General features: G+C 46.4%; 2 protein-coding genes across 6 annotated transcripts in view; one reads left to right on the top strand and one right to left on the bottom strand.

The window, feature by feature from the left end:
- LOC102932687 (transient receptor potential cation channel subfamily V member 6) overlaps positions 1-7,650 on the top strand; it is an 86,060-nt gene extending 78,410 nt beyond the window's left edge. Inside the window, exon 15 of the mRNA XM_037911570.2 lies at positions 5,747-7,650. Within this exon, the coding sequence (XP_037767498.1) occupies positions 5,747-6,047 (301 nt within the window). The 3' untranslated portion in view covers positions 6,048-7,650. The remainder of the gene's footprint in view (positions 1-5,746) is intronic.
- Positions 7,651-8,355: 705 nt separating this feature from the next.
- LOC102932912 (ephrin type-B receptor 5) overlaps positions 8,356-17,572 on the bottom strand; it is a 133,359-nt gene continuing 124,142 nt past the window's right edge. For 4 of the 5 annotated variants that reach the window (XM_027830758.3, XM_043545620.1, XM_043545523.1 and 1 more), the window contains exons 10-17: positions 15,897-15,952; positions 15,663-15,782; positions 14,099-14,346; positions 12,838-13,053; positions 11,513-11,662; positions 11,174-11,367; positions 9,710-9,865; positions 8,356-8,914 (exon numbers count right to left, since the gene is read on the bottom strand). In XM_027830758.3, coding sequence (XP_027686559.2) covers positions 8,806-8,914; positions 9,710-9,865; positions 11,174-11,367; positions 11,513-11,662; positions 12,838-13,053; positions 14,099-14,346; positions 15,663-15,782; positions 15,897-15,952 — 1,249 coding nt within the window. In that variant the 3' untranslated portion in view covers positions 8,356-8,805. Of the gene's footprint in view, positions 8,915-9,709; positions 9,866-11,173; positions 11,368-11,512; positions 11,663-12,837; positions 13,054-14,098; positions 14,347-15,662; positions 15,783-15,896; positions 15,953-17,572 lie in introns of those variants that run through there. The other variant, XR_006290479.1, reaches the window with a different exon arrangement.

Below are 17,572 nucleotides of genomic sequence, written 5' to 3' on the forward strand. Positions count from 1 at the left end.
AGAGTTAAGCAGTTCAAATGAGAAATATTTTAAATGTGCAAGTTTCCACGTGTACACAGTTAAGAAGTTGCCTACGGTGCATATCTAAGCTGGCACCTGGTTTTCTAGTGGGTGTGTCTGATTCAATTTTCAAACAGTCTTTACATATTTTTAATTAACAAAAAGTAGTTTTCTTATCAAGTAAACATTGGGCAGGTTTGATACAGTTTCTACTGGGCATTGGATACAGTTTGGAAACAGTCATAACCTTTTGTTAATTAAAATTAATATTTCTCCAAGCAAGTAAAGACACTAGTTCTCAGTGCAGACTTCATCCAGGCCAAGTTTCAAGCCACTGCTATTTTTGCTGCAGCTCTCCAAAGGAAATCATGTGTGGGGCTTTTTTAAAGGGGGGAGGAAGGGAAACAAGTTTTTTTTTTTTTCCCATCCTGGCTGAATTTGAAAACAGCTGAAGGGATTTTGTTTTAACTTTCCAAAACAAAAGCAAAAACAAAACAACAAAAACACATCCACACAGAGCCTAAGCTTGGAAAACCTGGATTTGTGCTGGAAATGGCCCACCTTGATTATCATACACATTGTAAGGAGAGTGATTATTTTAGATAAGCTATTACCAGCAGGAGAGTGGGGTGGGGGGAGAGCAAACCTTTTGTAGTGATAAACACCCATTTTTTCATGGTTTGTGTGTATAAAAACATCTTCTGTATTTTCCACAGTATGCATCCGATGAAGTGAGCTGTAGCTGACGAAAGCTTATGCTCAAATAAATTGGTTAGTCTCTAAGGTGCCACAGGTCCTCCTTTTCTTTTTAAGCTTGGAAAATTACAGCAGCCCTGAAGGTGAATCGTTTTGGAAAGTTATGAGCATGTGAAAACAGCGGATTATAATGGCAACTGTTTTGCAACTTTCATTATTACAGAAGCTATTATGTACCCATTATAATTAAGGTTCTTTTGATAAGACAACATTAAGTTGAAGGTTCTGCTCAGAAAAGTAACTATGTAAAAACTGCCTTTATCACTCAGCATATCTGACTCCGGTATCTATCAGATTTGCTGATTTATGGCTAACATAAGTTTTCATTGCTTTTTACTCCTGGTTGTCTGCAGAGCCAACACAGTTCAGAGAGAGGGAATGGAACCTATTCCTTCTTGTGCAGCATTAACAGAATTGTTCATTAAGTGTCAATCTGTTACATCTGTGCAAACCTACTGATTACAATAGGGTTGCACAGATGACACCAGAGATAAAGCATGGAGGCATGTGGGTTGCCTAGGTAGAACTGAGAGCTTAATGTGACCTGCAGAGCCTTTATTTCAGGTGATGATGTGTGTGAGATGGAAAGAGCCCATCTTGACTCTCAGGGCCAGACTGAAAAATGTATTTAGGTGCCTAAAGATGCAGGTAGTGGCTTAGTGGGATTTTCAAAAGAGCCTAGGTGCCTAATAGTGAAAACGATGCACTTGAAAATCTCACGAGGTCATTACCTGCATCTTTAGATACCTTGAAAAATCTGGTCATTAGATTCTAGGCTAAGAGAGACTGTCAGAAACAAATGGCCTTTTACTGGTAAACCGAGTGCATTTGATCAGGAGTCTCTGAGGCCCATGATGCCATAGAGTCACTGTCAGAATAGACCTGCTGTGTGAAGCTGAATAGCAAGGGGGTTCCAGTTGCTGACTTTGGGCTTACTCCAAACTGCACTACACAAGTGCCTGCAAACGATAGTGGCTGCCAGTATAGGAGCAGTATCTGTAGTTAGATTAGTTAGGGAATGGCTCACACTGGGAATCCATCTTCATTTCTTCAAGGAATAAGCTAATCAGCAGTTAGGAAAGTCAGGAAGAAATCCCCCCTCATAATATTGTATAGCTCAATCAGGAGCTGTTTGGGATAGGATCCAGCATTAGCAACTGCTAGAAAAGAAATGTGCAATAACTGAGCCACTGGGCTTTTCCAGTACACTTAAGTCTAGCACCCTCCTCTCTGCACTTCATGCAGCAGAGCATAAGGGGGAGTAATTTCTCCCTACTGTCGAAGACTTGCAGGGGCATGGCCTGCAGCAATGGACACAGAGATTTCACATCAGTTCCATACAGCAATTAAAGCAACACTGAAGCGGAACAGCCTCATGCTCAGAGCACTGTGACCCCCTGAGTGCTGGAGCATAGTGTAAAATCTTGGGGGGAGGTGCTGGGCTGGAACATGAAGGATTATGCTGCATGACTGTAGGCGTTACTCTGCTGGGCTATCCATCAATGACAGTCCGCCAGTTCCCAGAGTGCTCTATGATCAAGAGAAATTGACCATGCCGGATATCTACTGCACACATCTGTGTGCATGACTCAGTGCTCCCTTCCCTCAAGGTCCCTGTTGGTATTCCCCTACCAGGGAAGGGCCAGTTCCTTCCAGACCCAAAACCTAGCTATAAGTTTAGCTCCATTTGTGTGCACAAGGGTAACTTTCTGTGAAGTATTTAATCCCATTGAGATCCCATAACTGTCTATACAGTAGTTAATGATGGTACCGACAGAGACTAAGGGTGTGTCTTCACATCACAATTAGCTTGAGTTATAACTCTTGTTACTAGGGCTGTCGATTAATCGCAGTTAACTCATGTGACTAACTAAAAAAAAAATCTCGATTAATCGCAGTTTTAATTGCACTGTTAAACAATAGAATATCAATTGAAATTTATTAAATATTTTGGATTTTTTCTACATTTTCATATATATTCAGTGTTGTAATTGAAATCAAAGTGTATATTATTTTTTATTATAAATATCTGCACTGTAAAAATGATAAACAAAAAATAATATTTTTCAATTCACCTCATACAAGTACTGTAGTGCAATCTCTTTGTCACAAAAGTGCAATTTACAAATGTAGATTTTTTTTGTTACATAACTGCACTCAAGAACAAAACAATGTAAAACTTCAGAGCCTGCAAGTCCATTCAGCCCTACTTCTTGTTCAGCCAGTTGCTAAGACAAACAAGTTTGTTTACCTTTCCAGAAGATAATGCTGCCCGCTTCTTATTTACAATGTCACCAGAAAGTGAGAACAGGAATTTGCATGGCACTTTTGTAGGTATTTACATGCCAGATAAGCAAAACATTTGTATACCCCTTCATGCTTTGGCCACCATTCCAGAGGACATGCTTCCATGATGATGATGATCATTAAAAAAAGTATGCGTTAATTGCATTTGTGACTGAACTCGTTGGAGGAGAATTGTATGTCCCCAGCTTTATTTTACATGCGTTCTGCCATATATTTCATGTTATAGCAGTCTCGGATGATGACCCAGCACGTTGTTCATTTTAAGAACACTTTCACTGCAGATCTGACAAAACGCAAACGTACCAATGTGAGATTTCTAAAGAAAGCTACAGCACTTGACCCAAGGTTTAAGAATCTGAAGAACCTTCCAAAATCTGAGAGGGACGAGGTGTGGAGCATGCTTTCAGAATTCTTAAAAGAGCAACACTCCATTGCAGAAACTACAGAACCCAAACCACCAAAAAAGAAAATCAACCTTCTGCTGGTGGCGTCTGACTCAAATAATGAAAATGAACATGCCTCGGTCCGCACTGCTTTGGATTATTATCGAGCAGAACCTCTCATTAGCATGGACGCATGTCCCCTGGAATGATGGTTGAAGCGTGAAGGGACATATGAATCTTTAGTGCATCTGGCACGTGAATATCTTGCAATGCCGGCTACAACAGTGCCATGAGAATGCCTGTTCTCACTTTCAGGTGGCATTGCAAACAAGAAGCAGGCAGCATTATCTCCTGCAAATGTAAACAAACTTGTTTGTCTGAGTGATTGGCTGAACAAGAAGTAGGACTGAGTGGACTTGCAGGCTCTAAAATTTTACATTGTTTTATTTTCAATGCAGTTTTTTTTGTACGTAATTCTACATTTGTAAGTTAAACTTTAATGATAAAGAGATTTCACTACACTACTTGTATTAGGTGAATTGAAAAATACAATTTTTTTGTTTTTTTACAGAGCAAATACTTGTAGTCAAAAATAAATATAAAGTGAGCAGTGTACACTTTGTAGTCTGTGTTGTAACTGAAATCAATATATTTGAAAATGTAGAAAACATCCAAAAATATTTAAATGGTATTCTATTATTGTTTATCAGTGCGATTAATCACGATTAATTTTTTAAATCACTTGACAGCCCTATTGGTTACCCTTAACTTCACTCCTGTCCACCCACAAAAATCTCTAGCTCAAGTTAAGCAGTGCTGGCTGGGTTGGGTTGAAGGTCGAGTGATCTTGAGCTAGTGATGCAGTGAGGATGCAACAGCTTGAGTTACAACTCATCATCAGCTACTCCAATCACTCTGCTAATCCAGTCACTCCAGGCTGCTAATTAAATCAATAACTCCAGCATAACTAAAAACCGTAACAGTGAGGGTAACTCCATACCCATCCCTCAGTTATTGCTAGACTCCTTGGTACTCCTCTTCATCTCCCTCCATGCCCCAGAGCCTTTTTTGCAGCTCAGCAGGGCTCATGGTGTGGGATTCAAGGAGCTACAGCCGCTCCTTTCCTTCCTGAGATTCCTGAACACTGGAGATATCTGTGTGAAGGGACAGACAGGCTCTCTGTGACCCTGCATCAGCCAGAGGGTTAATGGGCTAGGAAGAAGGGATGCTCCTAGCAAAATGTAGGCAGACACTAACTGATCCCTTGCCCTCCAGCCCTAATGCAGAGCTGCCATAGTGCACTAGCGCTGCCCCTAGGCTGCAGGCCATGCCATTTGCCCACTCCCAGCTGGGTTTTTAGGAGAGAGAACGTCTGCACTCTGCACTGCTCAGATTGCCACCACCTTCCTTCCCCTCCAGGAACAGATACAAAAGCCTAGCACCAGTGGCTCCTTGCCTTGGAAAGCTTGTGGGAAAGGCCTTGCCTTTGAGGTAAACAAACTGTTGCTTGGCTGAGACAGTGGATGCACACTGACTCAGTATCTATGTCGGCAGAGAGACCAGAGGGGGAGGGCACTTGCTGCCTGCTCTGCTTTTCGGCAGCAGGACCCAGGAATTGCCAGACTGGCGCAGATCCCGCTAATCTAGTATCCTGTCTCTGACAGGACCCAGTAACACGAACCTCGGAGGCAGGCGTAAGGAACCCCAGCACGGGTAATTATGAAATAGTTGGTCCTTAGGGGAAGTTCCTTCCTTGAGCCAGCCTGCTGGAATTTGGCTTGTTCTCCAAAGCAGCAGGGTTTTATAACCCTCATAGTATTTTATCCTTGCTAATGGAACTGTGGCTGTTTTCATTACTCACAGAAATGCAGAATGCTTTCCTGAATCCTTCTCAGGTCTTTGCCTCAGTGAGATCTTGTGCAAATGAATTCCACAGGTGACTTATGCATTGTGTACTAAAAGCACCAGATGGAGGGAGGTCAGGCAATAATTTGCTTTCCATTCTGCTCTTGCAGCGGCTGCTATTGCAGGGGAGGTGGAGCATGGATAGTTACCTCTCTGTGTCAGTTCCCACTGCTAGGTGAGAGATCATCATGTAACATGAAAATAAGATTTTTCCCCTGACTGCAGTGGCTCAGGCCTGTAGTGTAGTGTAGTTCTTTTGGAGAGAGGGAGACATTGCATTGGTAGGAGAGGCCTAGTTGGTTTGACTTCTGCTTTGGCTTGGGGCTGAAAAGTGTGAAATGTAGGTATTCCTAGCACACTGGTCTTGACTGACTTTGTTCTCATCCTGCCTACAGGGTGGAAGACCGATGCGAAGGCAGGCAGCACAAGATGCACCGCTACATGGAAGCATTTAAGTCCCAGATCACAGAAGACTTTGACAAGTACTCACAGAAGAAACAGGAGCTGGAGGATGAGAAGGACATGGAGGCTCCGTACAGGAAGAAGACCCCTTGCAGCACTCCAGCTGTGTCGCCAAGCCTGTCCCGGAGGAGCTCCAGTCATGGCTGGGACATCCTGAGGCACAGCACCCTAGGCCAGCTGTACGGCCATGTCAACCTTGCCATGGAGAAGGAAGAGGAGGTCTACCATGTCTGAGTGACTGCTCGTCTGCCTCCTTGCAGTGAGTGATCCCTCTCTCCTGCCAGTGGTAAAGGCCACGTTCCGGCATGGACACCTTGCAGTAGTAAATGTCCTATTGCCTGCACTCCCGTATGGACGGCTCACTCCACAGCAGCTCTCTGTGGGGCTAAATGGAGTGCCTGGAGCGTGTGAGGACATGGGGCTGGTCACCCATTTCATGAATGTAAACACTCACTAACTTCTTCCCCACCAACCCAGACCATTCAAGAAGAAAAATGTCCGATTCCTCACACAGATGGCAGTACTGCTAAAGTATATTCACTAGTGCAAACATGTACCAGTGCCCTCTAGTGGAGGCCTGTGGAAGGTGCGTCTGCTACCATGGTAGCGGTAGCGACTGGAGCGTCTCCTTAGCATCCCATGGTGATGTCTGTGTTTTTGTCACTGAAGATGCGAGTTTGGTCTCAGACGGTGTAGATTTGGCTGGCAAGCATAGTGGGTGTAAATCTGGATCGGGTTGTGCTCTGAATTCCCAGACACTTTGGCAAGCAACAGAGAGCTTTTCTAGGCATGGGCTTGCTGACGGGTTCCAGCGCTGATGCTTTTTTATCCTCCGACTGTCTTTGTGCTGCTGTGACTCTCTTGTCCCCCAGCCCAACCCCCCAGCTCAAAGGGCCCCTGGATTATTTTTGTATTTAGTTTTATTTACATTTGAATCAGGAGTTTTCTCTCTCTCTCCCTCTGTTAAAGATAAATTAATATATTTTACTATTTCAGTGCATTGAAGGGTTTGAACTGTGAATTTTACTTGGAGTAATGTAGACCTCCTCCTTTAAAAGAAATCTCCTCCAGTCCCTTTCTGAGTCCAGCTGTCAGTCTGTTTATTACCTTTAAAGAAATGGATTCCTGCCCTCCTCTCAGCTGCTTAGCTGACCACAGGACTTCAGCCCATGCAGGGTTAATGTCTGCAACAGCCCTGCCTTTCACACTCCACCCCCAGGCCTGGGTGTTGGGGAGTGGTTTGCTATAGAATGGTAGGCTGTACTGCAGGGGGCTAGCAGAGGGGTATGGATGGGTCAGGACATCTCATTCTGCAGAGGCACCAGAGAAGACTTGTTGGTACACCCCTGAGGTGTTCTGCTCACCCATGCCCCAGTGCTTCTATAAAGCCCTGAAATCTGGGCTCAGCTTCACCCTTTAATATAGATCTGTACAGAGGCACCCACATGTCTTCTCTTGGCTCCCAAAGGCCCTGCCCCTTACCCAGGGTGAAGATGTGTCAGCGGGCAAGTACTAGCCTATCAGAAGGGGACACACAACTTGCCTCCTGTAGACTTCGTCATGCTAGAGTGACTTTGTTTTACTGCCAGATAATGGATTTTATGGTGAGTTCCAGAGTATGCATTCCCTGGGAGCTCTCCCTCCTGTTTAAAGATCAGAGATATGATTGGTTGGGACTGGTTACTTCCTCTGGTTGTAGGCCATGGCTGATTGATCTTGATTGGTCCCTTCTTGATGGGGGATTATGAAAGGTGCTAAATGTGTATGTAGGTCTATGGTGATCAAATGGCCTGCATGGAGTTCAATTTCCTCCCAGTAAAATCCTCCACACACTCCCCTTCTCTGGTCTGTGTTTATTTCATTTTCTCCTCTGCTCTGGGGGGCCAACTAGAGTCGGCGAAGAAAGAACCTTCTGCTCCAAGAGGTCACTCTGTCACCTTCCCCAATGTCCATAATGGCCTGGGAAGGGAATCAGAAGCCCCTGCGCCTCTTGGGTGCAAAGTGGTGTGGAATCAGAACCTAGGTCTCTCCTTCCCAACAGGGACTGGAATGGAACCAGAACCATCTGTCAGTGGGAGTCTTAAGGCTCTGCTCCCCTCCCTTCCTCTGTGATCCCTAGAACCAGAATCCTCTGCTCCCCCTCGAATGGCCAGAGCCCAGCAGGGGGGATCCAGGAATCTCTGCTCAGCCACCCCTTCCAACTCGGGAAATGGAGCAGTGTGGATCCAGGGACCACCTGATTCCCTTCCCCACCCCAGGCACCTGTGAATATGTTTCCCTCCCATCCTCTGGGACCATGGTGCAGACTCAAGGCCCCACTGTTGCCTGTCACCAAGCGGTGTGGAGCTCTGACCTCACTGTTGCCTTCCCAGCCCTTCCCTGGAACAGGAAAGCACAGCAGTAACCAGGTCACTCACCCCATCTTCTGTTACATAATGTATCCCCACTTGGTGCTCCAGCTCCCCATCAAGCCAAGGATGGCAGGTGGCTGGCCTGCCCAATCCCCATAGTACCTGAGAAAGAACCTCACACACCTGGACTATTTTCTTTTAGAAAAAAAATGTAACTTTCCTCTGCCTTTATTTTGCCTGGTTCAGGGTGAAAAATGTCTGTGTGGCTTTGATGGGCTCCCAGCTGCAGACACAGTCCAATGACAGCTTTGTAATGTTTTTGATCCCATCTGCTGGCAGAGAAGAGGCAGCAGGTGTGTCTGATCTGTCCAAATTATCTTCCAGCTCCTCCCCACATTACAGTAGCCCTCTCTTCCCCCAGTCCTTCCCCAATGTACAAGATCACCCACATCTGAATGGCACAAGTTCTGTAGCATTGCAGTCAAATCACTGCAAGGGTTTGGTTTGGTGGCATGGGACATTTAATGCCCACTCTCTCTCTGCACAAAGTCTCCAGGGATCTCCTCGTCTGCTCCCATTGATAGTGAAAATCCCTCTGAACTCCCTTCCTGGAGTTTGGAGGTGGGAGAATGGTCTAAACCTCAGACCTCCACTGGTTCGAGCTGGTTCAAGTGAACTCTCATGAGCTGGATGCTGTTGAGAATCTTCTTCTGGTGACCAACCAGAGTGATCCCAATGCGCTGGATATCTCTGTGAGAGAAAGGGTGCATGGTAAAGATCTCCTGTTCTGAACTGTCCCAACCCACTTCCTCTGTGTCACTTCCCTTTCTCTGGCTCTGTCTTTGTCTTCACTGTTACCCACTTTTAACCCAATTTGTGGCATGGTTGGCACTAAACATGGTTTATGTCACAGCCAGCATGGTTAGTACCGATCGTGCTGCCACAGGTCTAGCCTGGCAGGTAGTTGTCTCCCTATAGCCCAAACAGCACAGTATTTCTGCTTTGTAGATAGACACCCTCTGACTGTGCTGTGTGCCTGGTCTGGCTGGTCCTCCTCCTTCCCAGCTCTCAGTGTGGAAGGAGATCCCAGAGTGCACTGTCCCATGAGCTGCTGGTGTCGCTCTGTGTTCCTGCCCTCCTGCTGGGGTACTATGGGACAGCAACAGCCCAGGTTTTCCCAGAATGCACTGATGCAAATTCAGTTGTGCAGTGGTGTGGCGGCTGATGCACAAACATGTCCCACACATAATCCTGGTGTGGAAAAAGTGGCTGTGTGGGCACAACTCCCTTGTGTATGTTTTAGTCGGGTCAGATGAGTGTCAGAGCTGGTTACAAATACGCAGTTGTACTTCGAGGGTAGAAAGGGCCTAAAAGGATGTTAGATGGCAGTTGCCCTGCTCTGAACTGCCCCTCCATTACCTCTGTGTGTATTCTTTGAAGATTCCCTACTCCTTATCCCCTAGCTCCTCTTCCACTCTGGATGTTTCTCCTTAGGCAGAAGCCCTCAGCACCCAGCATCCTCTGCTCCATCCCAACTTTACTTACTCCAGTGTCATACGTGAGATGACATCGAAGGTGGTCAGTCCGGCCTGGTCAAAATTCTCCTTGTAGCGGCCCATCTTGATGGCATCCAGCCATTCATGGGCACTAGTGAGTGAGGGGAAGTCTGGGGGTGAGTTGCTCAGCAGGGGCTGGGATGGTCTGCAAAAGAAGAGGGAACTTAAGTGCTAAAAGTTCACATGACCAATGCTTACCAGCCAATTACAATACTCAGTCCAGAGGAGAGCAGAAAGGAAGGGGGACAACACCAGAGCAGCAAGGAATAAGCATAGACACTAATATCCCTCCACCATGCCCCAGCATCTCCACAAGCTCCTGCCTGGTGCCCAGGCTCTCTCTTACAAGCATCCTCCATTTCCCTTAAAAGCATCCAACCCAACTCACCCTGCTAAACAGGTGACAGTCCCGCCCTAATCACGCTCGATCATGAATCCCTCTGGACAAGCATCCCCAGTTGTCCCAGACTCTCCGGCACTTGCTGGATCTTGCCTCACTGTTTGGGTGAAGATCCCTTGGAGCTGGGGCGGCTTTCCAAAACTGGGGAGATGGGGCTGGTGAAGTCACTCCCTATGTCTCCCCAGTTTGGACGAGCTCTCCCTCTCTGAGCTACTCCCCTTAGAACAGCCAGTTAGCAGTTATCTCACGCATATAGAGTGGCTCTTTTAGGCTCCAACACTTTCCTTCATCAAAGGGAACAGGAGTAAGCAGCAGCCAAAGGCTAAAGAAACCACGGTATATAAATGAGATTTTCTGCTTTTCCTGCCTTTTGAATCTGTCCCAAGGCTAAAAGTCTCTTTCTATATTGGTGTTTAATAAACTGAGCACAAGCACGCACTCCTCCCCTCCCCCAGCCTTGCACTGTGCTGTGCTGGGCCGAGGTTTAAAACCCACGGGAAAATCCCTCCAGGCCAGCAGGACGTGTTTCCGTCATCCACTCTGGAGCCATCTAATCCTGGCTGCATCTATCCCCAGAGACATCCCCTCTGCTGACCTCCTGCATCTGGTTCCAACAGGCTGGGAAATGCAGATGGGAAAATATCGTATGCGAGACACATTTCTAATTCCAGATTCAAGTAAAGATTTCCTTTTCTCCACAGTCTGGGTCCTCCTTCCTCTGCTCACCCCTAATCCCCGATGTACCCACCACAGGTATTCCCCTCCCTTCATCTGCAAGGTCCCCCATTTCATGCTCACCCCTAACACTGGCTGCCCTGCTGCAGAGATTCCTCTCCCCTTACACTCAGCCCCCACACTCCCATCACCAAGATCACCCCTAATCCCATTTGTAAAGTGCACCAGGCACTGGTTCCATCTTCACACACACACATACATGCCCTTTTTAATTCATAATTGATCCCAGTCTCAGATCTCCCCCGCTCCTTCTGCTCATGGTCCTAGCCTAGCACCCCAGCCACACCTCACCTGCCTTCTGCCCATGGCCCATCTCACCTGCTGCTCCCTGTGCCGGTGGCTTTAAGCACGGATGGCTTGCGGATCATCTTGTCTAGAGCACTGACTATCTGCTCGAATTTGGGCCTCTGAACCCGCTCCTTCTGCCAGCAGTCAAGCATGAGAAGGTGCAAGACAGTGGGGCAGTCTGGGGGTGGTGGCAGGCGATAGTCCTGGTCAATAGCATTAATTACCTGCAGCAAAGGAAGAAACATGCCACGATAAGACCTGGGAAACACTGGCTTCAGCCACTGAGATGTATCTGGGCCTGTTCCACCTTCAGGAGGGACATCAGTGAGAGCAGAGAGACACATACATTCCTGCCCAACCAGAACTTACATCCTGATTAGACATGTCCCAGTAAGGCCTCTCGCCATACGACATCACCTCCCACATGACGATGCCATAGCTCCAGACATCGCTGGAGGATGTGAACTTGCGGTACTGGATGGCTTCGGGAGCAGTCCAGCGGATGGGGATCTTGCCACCCTGAAGAGCAGAGGGAGAGAAGGAGAAAGCAGAGCGCTGGTGAGGCATGGAGAATCCAAGGAACAGACTTCATTGAATGGCTGAGCCCAGATCCCAGCACCCAGCCCAGACCAGAGAATGTGGTGCCAGTGCAGAACAATGATATTTTGTTGGTTGTTTTGGGGTTAAATTAGTCATGCTCAGATCCCCACCTTGTCCCATGGCATGGATGAGAGCAGAATCCAACCTTTGATTGCTGAAAATCCAATTGTCTAATGAAGTTTAACCCTTATGGTTGGATTTTTCACTGGCGTCGAAGGTGCCCAAATCCTATTGAACATCAATAGGAGTCAGGCACTTGAAGTCCTTAGACTCCTTTGAAAATCCCAGCGTCCAACACCAGAGACAAATGTACTTGATCAGCTTTTCATCCCTTTCTCTTCTGGCCTGACTCTCCCCAACTGACAAAATATTCAAAGCCACTCAGCTGCTGGCTCTTGCTCAAAGCACACTAATCTGATTCCCATCTCACCACCCAACTAGTGGATCCTCCTCTGAGCCCTGCACAGAGGATGATGGCTCCAGTCCCACTCTCTTGCAGGGAGCCCAGGGGGTGTCTGAGCTCTACATATGTAATGGCTGGTTTAGGTATTGCCCATAGGTGCTGTACAAGGTTTTTTGGCAGGTATTTTGGGTATAGCACTTACCCCATGCACCCCAGAGGCAGGAGAGGAGTTCAGTCTCTGTGGCGCCTCAGTGCTCAGCCTCTCTGCTGAGCTGGCCAGCACCGGAGCAAACTGTTGCCTACTGCAGCTGATCGGGTTTGGAATGTGCACCCTTACCCCACATGGCAATGTTCTGAGCTCACCAGCTCATTTTGTACAGCTGATTACATGGCTGCAGTTGTCAGTCACTATCTGACTGGGGCTAGGTTAAAACTGATGACCTCAAGGTGAAAGGTTCTACACCCCTTTCCCAATCCCTCCAGTCTTTTCAATCTGAGGCTGAGCTGGAAGTGGTGCACTTGGGGTGGAAGATGCTGTACCCCATTCCTGGTATCTTGTCCCCAAGCTACTGCCTGTTCTATAGATAAGAGGAGCACACACAAGACTTGTATAAAGAATTAACAGTGAGTGGAGGACAGGCCTGTGCAGGGCAGTCACAGTATAAGCCCAGTTTCCCCACCAGTAACTCACCAGGGCCCCAGTATAGGTGGGGTTTGAGGCATCATCTTCTAGGAAGCGGGACAAACCAAAGTCAGACACCTTGCACACCAGGTTGCTGTTGACCAGGATGTTACGGGCAGCCAAGTCACGGTGGACATAGTTCATGTCCGAGAGGTAACGCATGCCAGCTGCGATTCCCCGCTGCATCCCCACCAGCTGCAGCACGCTGAACTGTCCTTCTCGTTGCTGCAGACAGAAGAGACACACCCAGAAGATTCAGGCCTCAGTGGACACAGGAATTACAGCCAGCAGAGAAAAGCAACAATGAGGGATTGGAGCAGGAGGGATTATGAAGTTACTTAAAAGAACTAAATATGTCTATGTTCAGCCAAATTTGGGAGAGACAGAACCACCTACAAGCACCATACAAGTGTAAACACCAAGGAAGGAGAGGAGAGTTTAAGGCAATAGATCGCAAACAGTTTCATACTGGAGACCCACTTCTGAAGATACGTCTAGTCTTGGGGACACTTTCTCTCCTAGCCTCCAACTCCTGATCCTCCATCATCTCTGTAGCAGCTAGATGACCAGGCTACAGGAAAAAAGAGCGACCTGCAGCCCTCTCGGATCTGATCTTTCAGGTCTCTAATTCGGTTCTATGTGCTATATAACCTTCCAATTGTAGTGTCACCTGCAAATCTGTCCGTGCTTGAATTATCATCAAGCACCTGGTAAAGAAAGAGGTGAAGCAGCTCACAAGGAGCAGAGAAATCCATCTTCAGTTCTGTTTTAATTTAGTTGATCAAAAAACCTCTGAAAACTCTAAGAGGCTATAATTAGCACGAAGCTTTACTGCTTGAAGGCAGAAGTGCCACTATTTGGTCAACAGGAAGCTCCATGGACCACCTAAAAATGCCCTATAATGCACAGCTTGAAAACCACATCCCTAAGGAGGCCTCGGGGGATAGATTAATAGTAACTGCAGGACAGGAAGCAGAGTGGGGCATTTTAGCCTGGATATCAGGAAATATTTCTCATCAGTGAGTTTGTATTGGATGGTGGAACAGTCTACCCATCTCCCACTGGGTGACCTGGCCAGTGATGGAAGATTCTCGACACATTGGGCCCAGAGAGATCCATTCAGTGTCTCATCATTATCTCCATCACACCTCCAGGGAACTGCCCTTGAGATATGACAGATATAGAGAAGAAGAGGATGGAGAGATTAAATGATGGAGCTGACAGTGACAAAGAGGTGCGGGTGCGTGGAGCAGAGTCCAGCTTGGGATACCCTGAGGAAGGAATCCAGTGAGCCGTTCTCCATGAACTCTGTGACGATCATGACGGGTCGGCTCTTGGTGACCACACCCTCCAGGCGGATGACATTGGGATGCTCAAACTGCCCCATGATGCTGGCCTCACTCAGAAATTCCCGCCGCTGCTCATCTGTGTAACCTGACTTCAGAGTCTTGATGGCCACTGTGTACTCCCGCTTCCCCGGGGGTTTCAGGCGCCCAAAACACACCTCTCCAAACTCTCCTGCCAAGGGAGGAAGAAAACACAGCTAGCATGAGATGGGGAAACATGAGATCCTAGTGAGGGATAGACTGGAAAACAGTCTACTGTTAAGATCCCAGGGACCAACAAGGACAGGGTAGTGGTTAGAATCATAGAATATCAGGGTTGGAAGGGACCTCAGGAGGTCATCTAGTCCAACCCCCTACTCAAAGCAGTACCTAATCCCCAACTAAATCATCCCAGCCAGGGCTTTCTCAAGCCTGACCTTAAAAACCTCTAAGGAAGGAGATTATACCACCTCCCAAGGTAACCTATTCCAGTGCTTCACCACCCTCCTAGTGAAAAAGTTTTTCCTACTATTCAACCTAAACCTCCCCCACTGCAACTTGAGACCATTACTCCTTGTTCTGTCATCAGCTACCACTGAGAACAGTCTAGATCTATCTTCTTTGGAACCCCCTGTCAGGTAGCTGAAAGCAGCTATCAAATCCCACCTTATTCTTCTCTTCTGCAAACTAAATAATCCCAGTTCCCTCAGCCTCTCCTGATAAGTCATGTGCTCCAGCCCCCTAATCATTTTTGTTGCCCTCCGCTGGACTCTTTCCAATTTTTACATATCCTTCTTGTAATGTGGGGCCCAAAACTGGACACAGTACTCCAGATGAGGCCTCACCAGTGCCCAATAGAGGGAAATAATCATGTCCCTCGATCTGATGGCAATGTTCCTACTTATAAAGCCCAAAATGCCATTAGCCTTCTTGGCAACAAGGGCACACTGTTGACTCATATCCAGCTTCTCGTCCACTTTAACCCCTAGGTCCTTTTCTGCAGAACTGCTGCCTAGCCACTCGGTCCCTAGTCTGTAGCAGTGCATGGGATTCTTCTGTCCTAAGTGCAGGACTCTGCACTTGTCCTTGTTGAACTGCATCAGATTTCTTTTGGCTGAACCCTCTAATTTGTCTAGGTTCCTCTGTATCCTATCCCTACCACTCCTCCCAGTTTAGTATTAGGGTTTGGGTTAGGATAAAATTCATGGTCAAAGCTCCAATTTGAACGAGGATGTGTTTTAAGGTTTGAAACAGAACAGGGGGTCAACCAAGGATTTGGGGGTGGCCTTTTCAATGCTGCTTTAGACACAGCTTTGGACCAAGCTAGGGATTAAAGTTAAGGTGCATTCTGGTCAGGATGCAGGCTAGCTGCACTGATATTGTTCCAGGAAGTAGGGCAGGAGTTGATTCTCAATGGGGGCTAGCAGTGATGTGGGTCAGGATTGAGTCACATCAGGAGTTGCAAAGCTATCGGCCATAAAGTGGGGTTTGCCATTCTCCCTGCATTACCTGATCCAATGACCTCCTCAATCTTGACAAAGGACACATCAATCTCCTTGGCAAATTCCCGAATAGCCTCATTGGGGTCCTCGTAGGTCGAAGGGTCAATGTAATACTTCACCCCAAGCCCTACGAGGAAGAAGAGATAGCCCAACCATGATATCAGCCAAGCCCCAGGGAGGAAGAGACGTGAGTGAGCCCTGAAGAGACTCTCCCTGCCACCTATCCCTGGTGAACACTTACCCCGCGTGCTGATGTACTGCTGCAGACGGTCTGTATATGGGGTCTCTCGCCTCTTACTGTTGGACACAAAGAAAAGGGGAAATCAAAGCAGGCAGGAAAGGGTCTCCCAGGCTTCCCAGAGTGAGGTCAGAATCAAAGAAGCACAGAAGTCAAGGATGGAATAGACTTATTAAGGTCCCCACCATCTGATGGTGGTCAATGCAGGGTTGATCCCTACAGCATATCTACCATTGCTGTATCCAGTCAAGTTTCAAACATGCAAAAGGTTGGGACCTCCACCAGTCCCTCTGGGAAACTATTCCATAGCTGAATACAATTATCTGGGAAGGTTTTCCCAATATGCTGGCTAAACTTTTTAAATTTCATTCCATCACTACAGGTTATTCTTCTTAGTACCACCCTAAATAATTCCTTTCCTTCTGTGTTTTTTATACTCATCAACTATGTTGTTCTCCCCTTATGTTGTTCTGACCACAGCCACACAGATTTAGTTCTTTTCAATTCTCCCCATAAGTCAGCCCCTCCGTATCATTTCTGTTGCTCTTGTCTGAACTGTGACCACCTTGACACATCTTTCTGGTAGTGTGATACACCAAACTGAACACAGAGATCATACAGACAGGGCCTCCCTGTTCCACGATATGATGCCTTTGTGCATACAGCTCAAAATCGCAATAGTCTTTATTACTGTCATATCATATTGCAAAGATGTATCTAATTTCCAGCCTCCATTGTCTCTTTGCAAGCTTCTTCCTCCCATTCATTATGTATGTCTCAGGTCATTCTCCAGCCATTCTAGATAAACTTTCCAAGTTGAATCTTGTTTTCTTATTTTTCTGCCCATATTTCTAATCTCTCTTTACTTTTATATGACTTTATAATACTTCTTTGTACTCACAGGTATTCACAGCTCCTTCTAATTTAGTATCATCTGTGTATTTCATTTATATGACCAACTTCTTCTCGATCAGATTAAATAAGACCAGGCCCCAAACCAAGCCCTGTGGCATCTCAATACACAGATACCTAACAACTCAATGCTTTTCTGCTTATCACCATCCTCTGGTTACAGTTTTTCAGCCAGTTTTCAATCCATATGACTGTTTCTATACAATCCAACTGGAATTTGAGATACGATTTCACAAAACACAGGGTTTAATTGCTTTATTAGTGTCCAGAGTACAACATATCTACAACTACCATCCACTAATTCTGTAATTCTAAAAAATAACAACCATCAGGCTCGTGCGGCACCCTGCATTATTCATAAACAATGCTTTTTTCTCAGGACTCTGTTAAACCTTCACAACTTTAGTGAGCGATTTTTCCCTCAAGATCTGCTCAGTTATTTTATCATGGACAGAAACTGGCATTACAGGGTGATGATTGCCAGCATCATTCCCCGATGTTTATTGTTTTGAAGGTCAGCACTACATTTGCATTCTGCCCCAAGTCCTCTGATGCCTCTCCTTGTTCCCATAATTTTTCAAAAATAAGTTTATCTGCAGAATTCCCTTTAAACCCTGCATTGCATATTGACAAGACAATATGTGTTAATGTTTCCAAGTGTAATATATATTTATAATGTATTTAAATTTTCTAAATATAAACCTAATCATTTTAATAGCTATTTTGTAAGGTTTTCCTTATTTACTAAATGTCCAAACTTATTTTTC

Source organism: Chelonia mydas, chromosome 1 (assembly GCF_015237465.2).
Source record: "Chelonia mydas isolate rCheMyd1 chromosome 1, rCheMyd1.pri.v2, whole genome shotgun sequence".
Taxonomy (NCBI): domain Eukaryota; kingdom Metazoa; phylum Chordata; order Testudines; family Cheloniidae; genus Chelonia; species Chelonia mydas.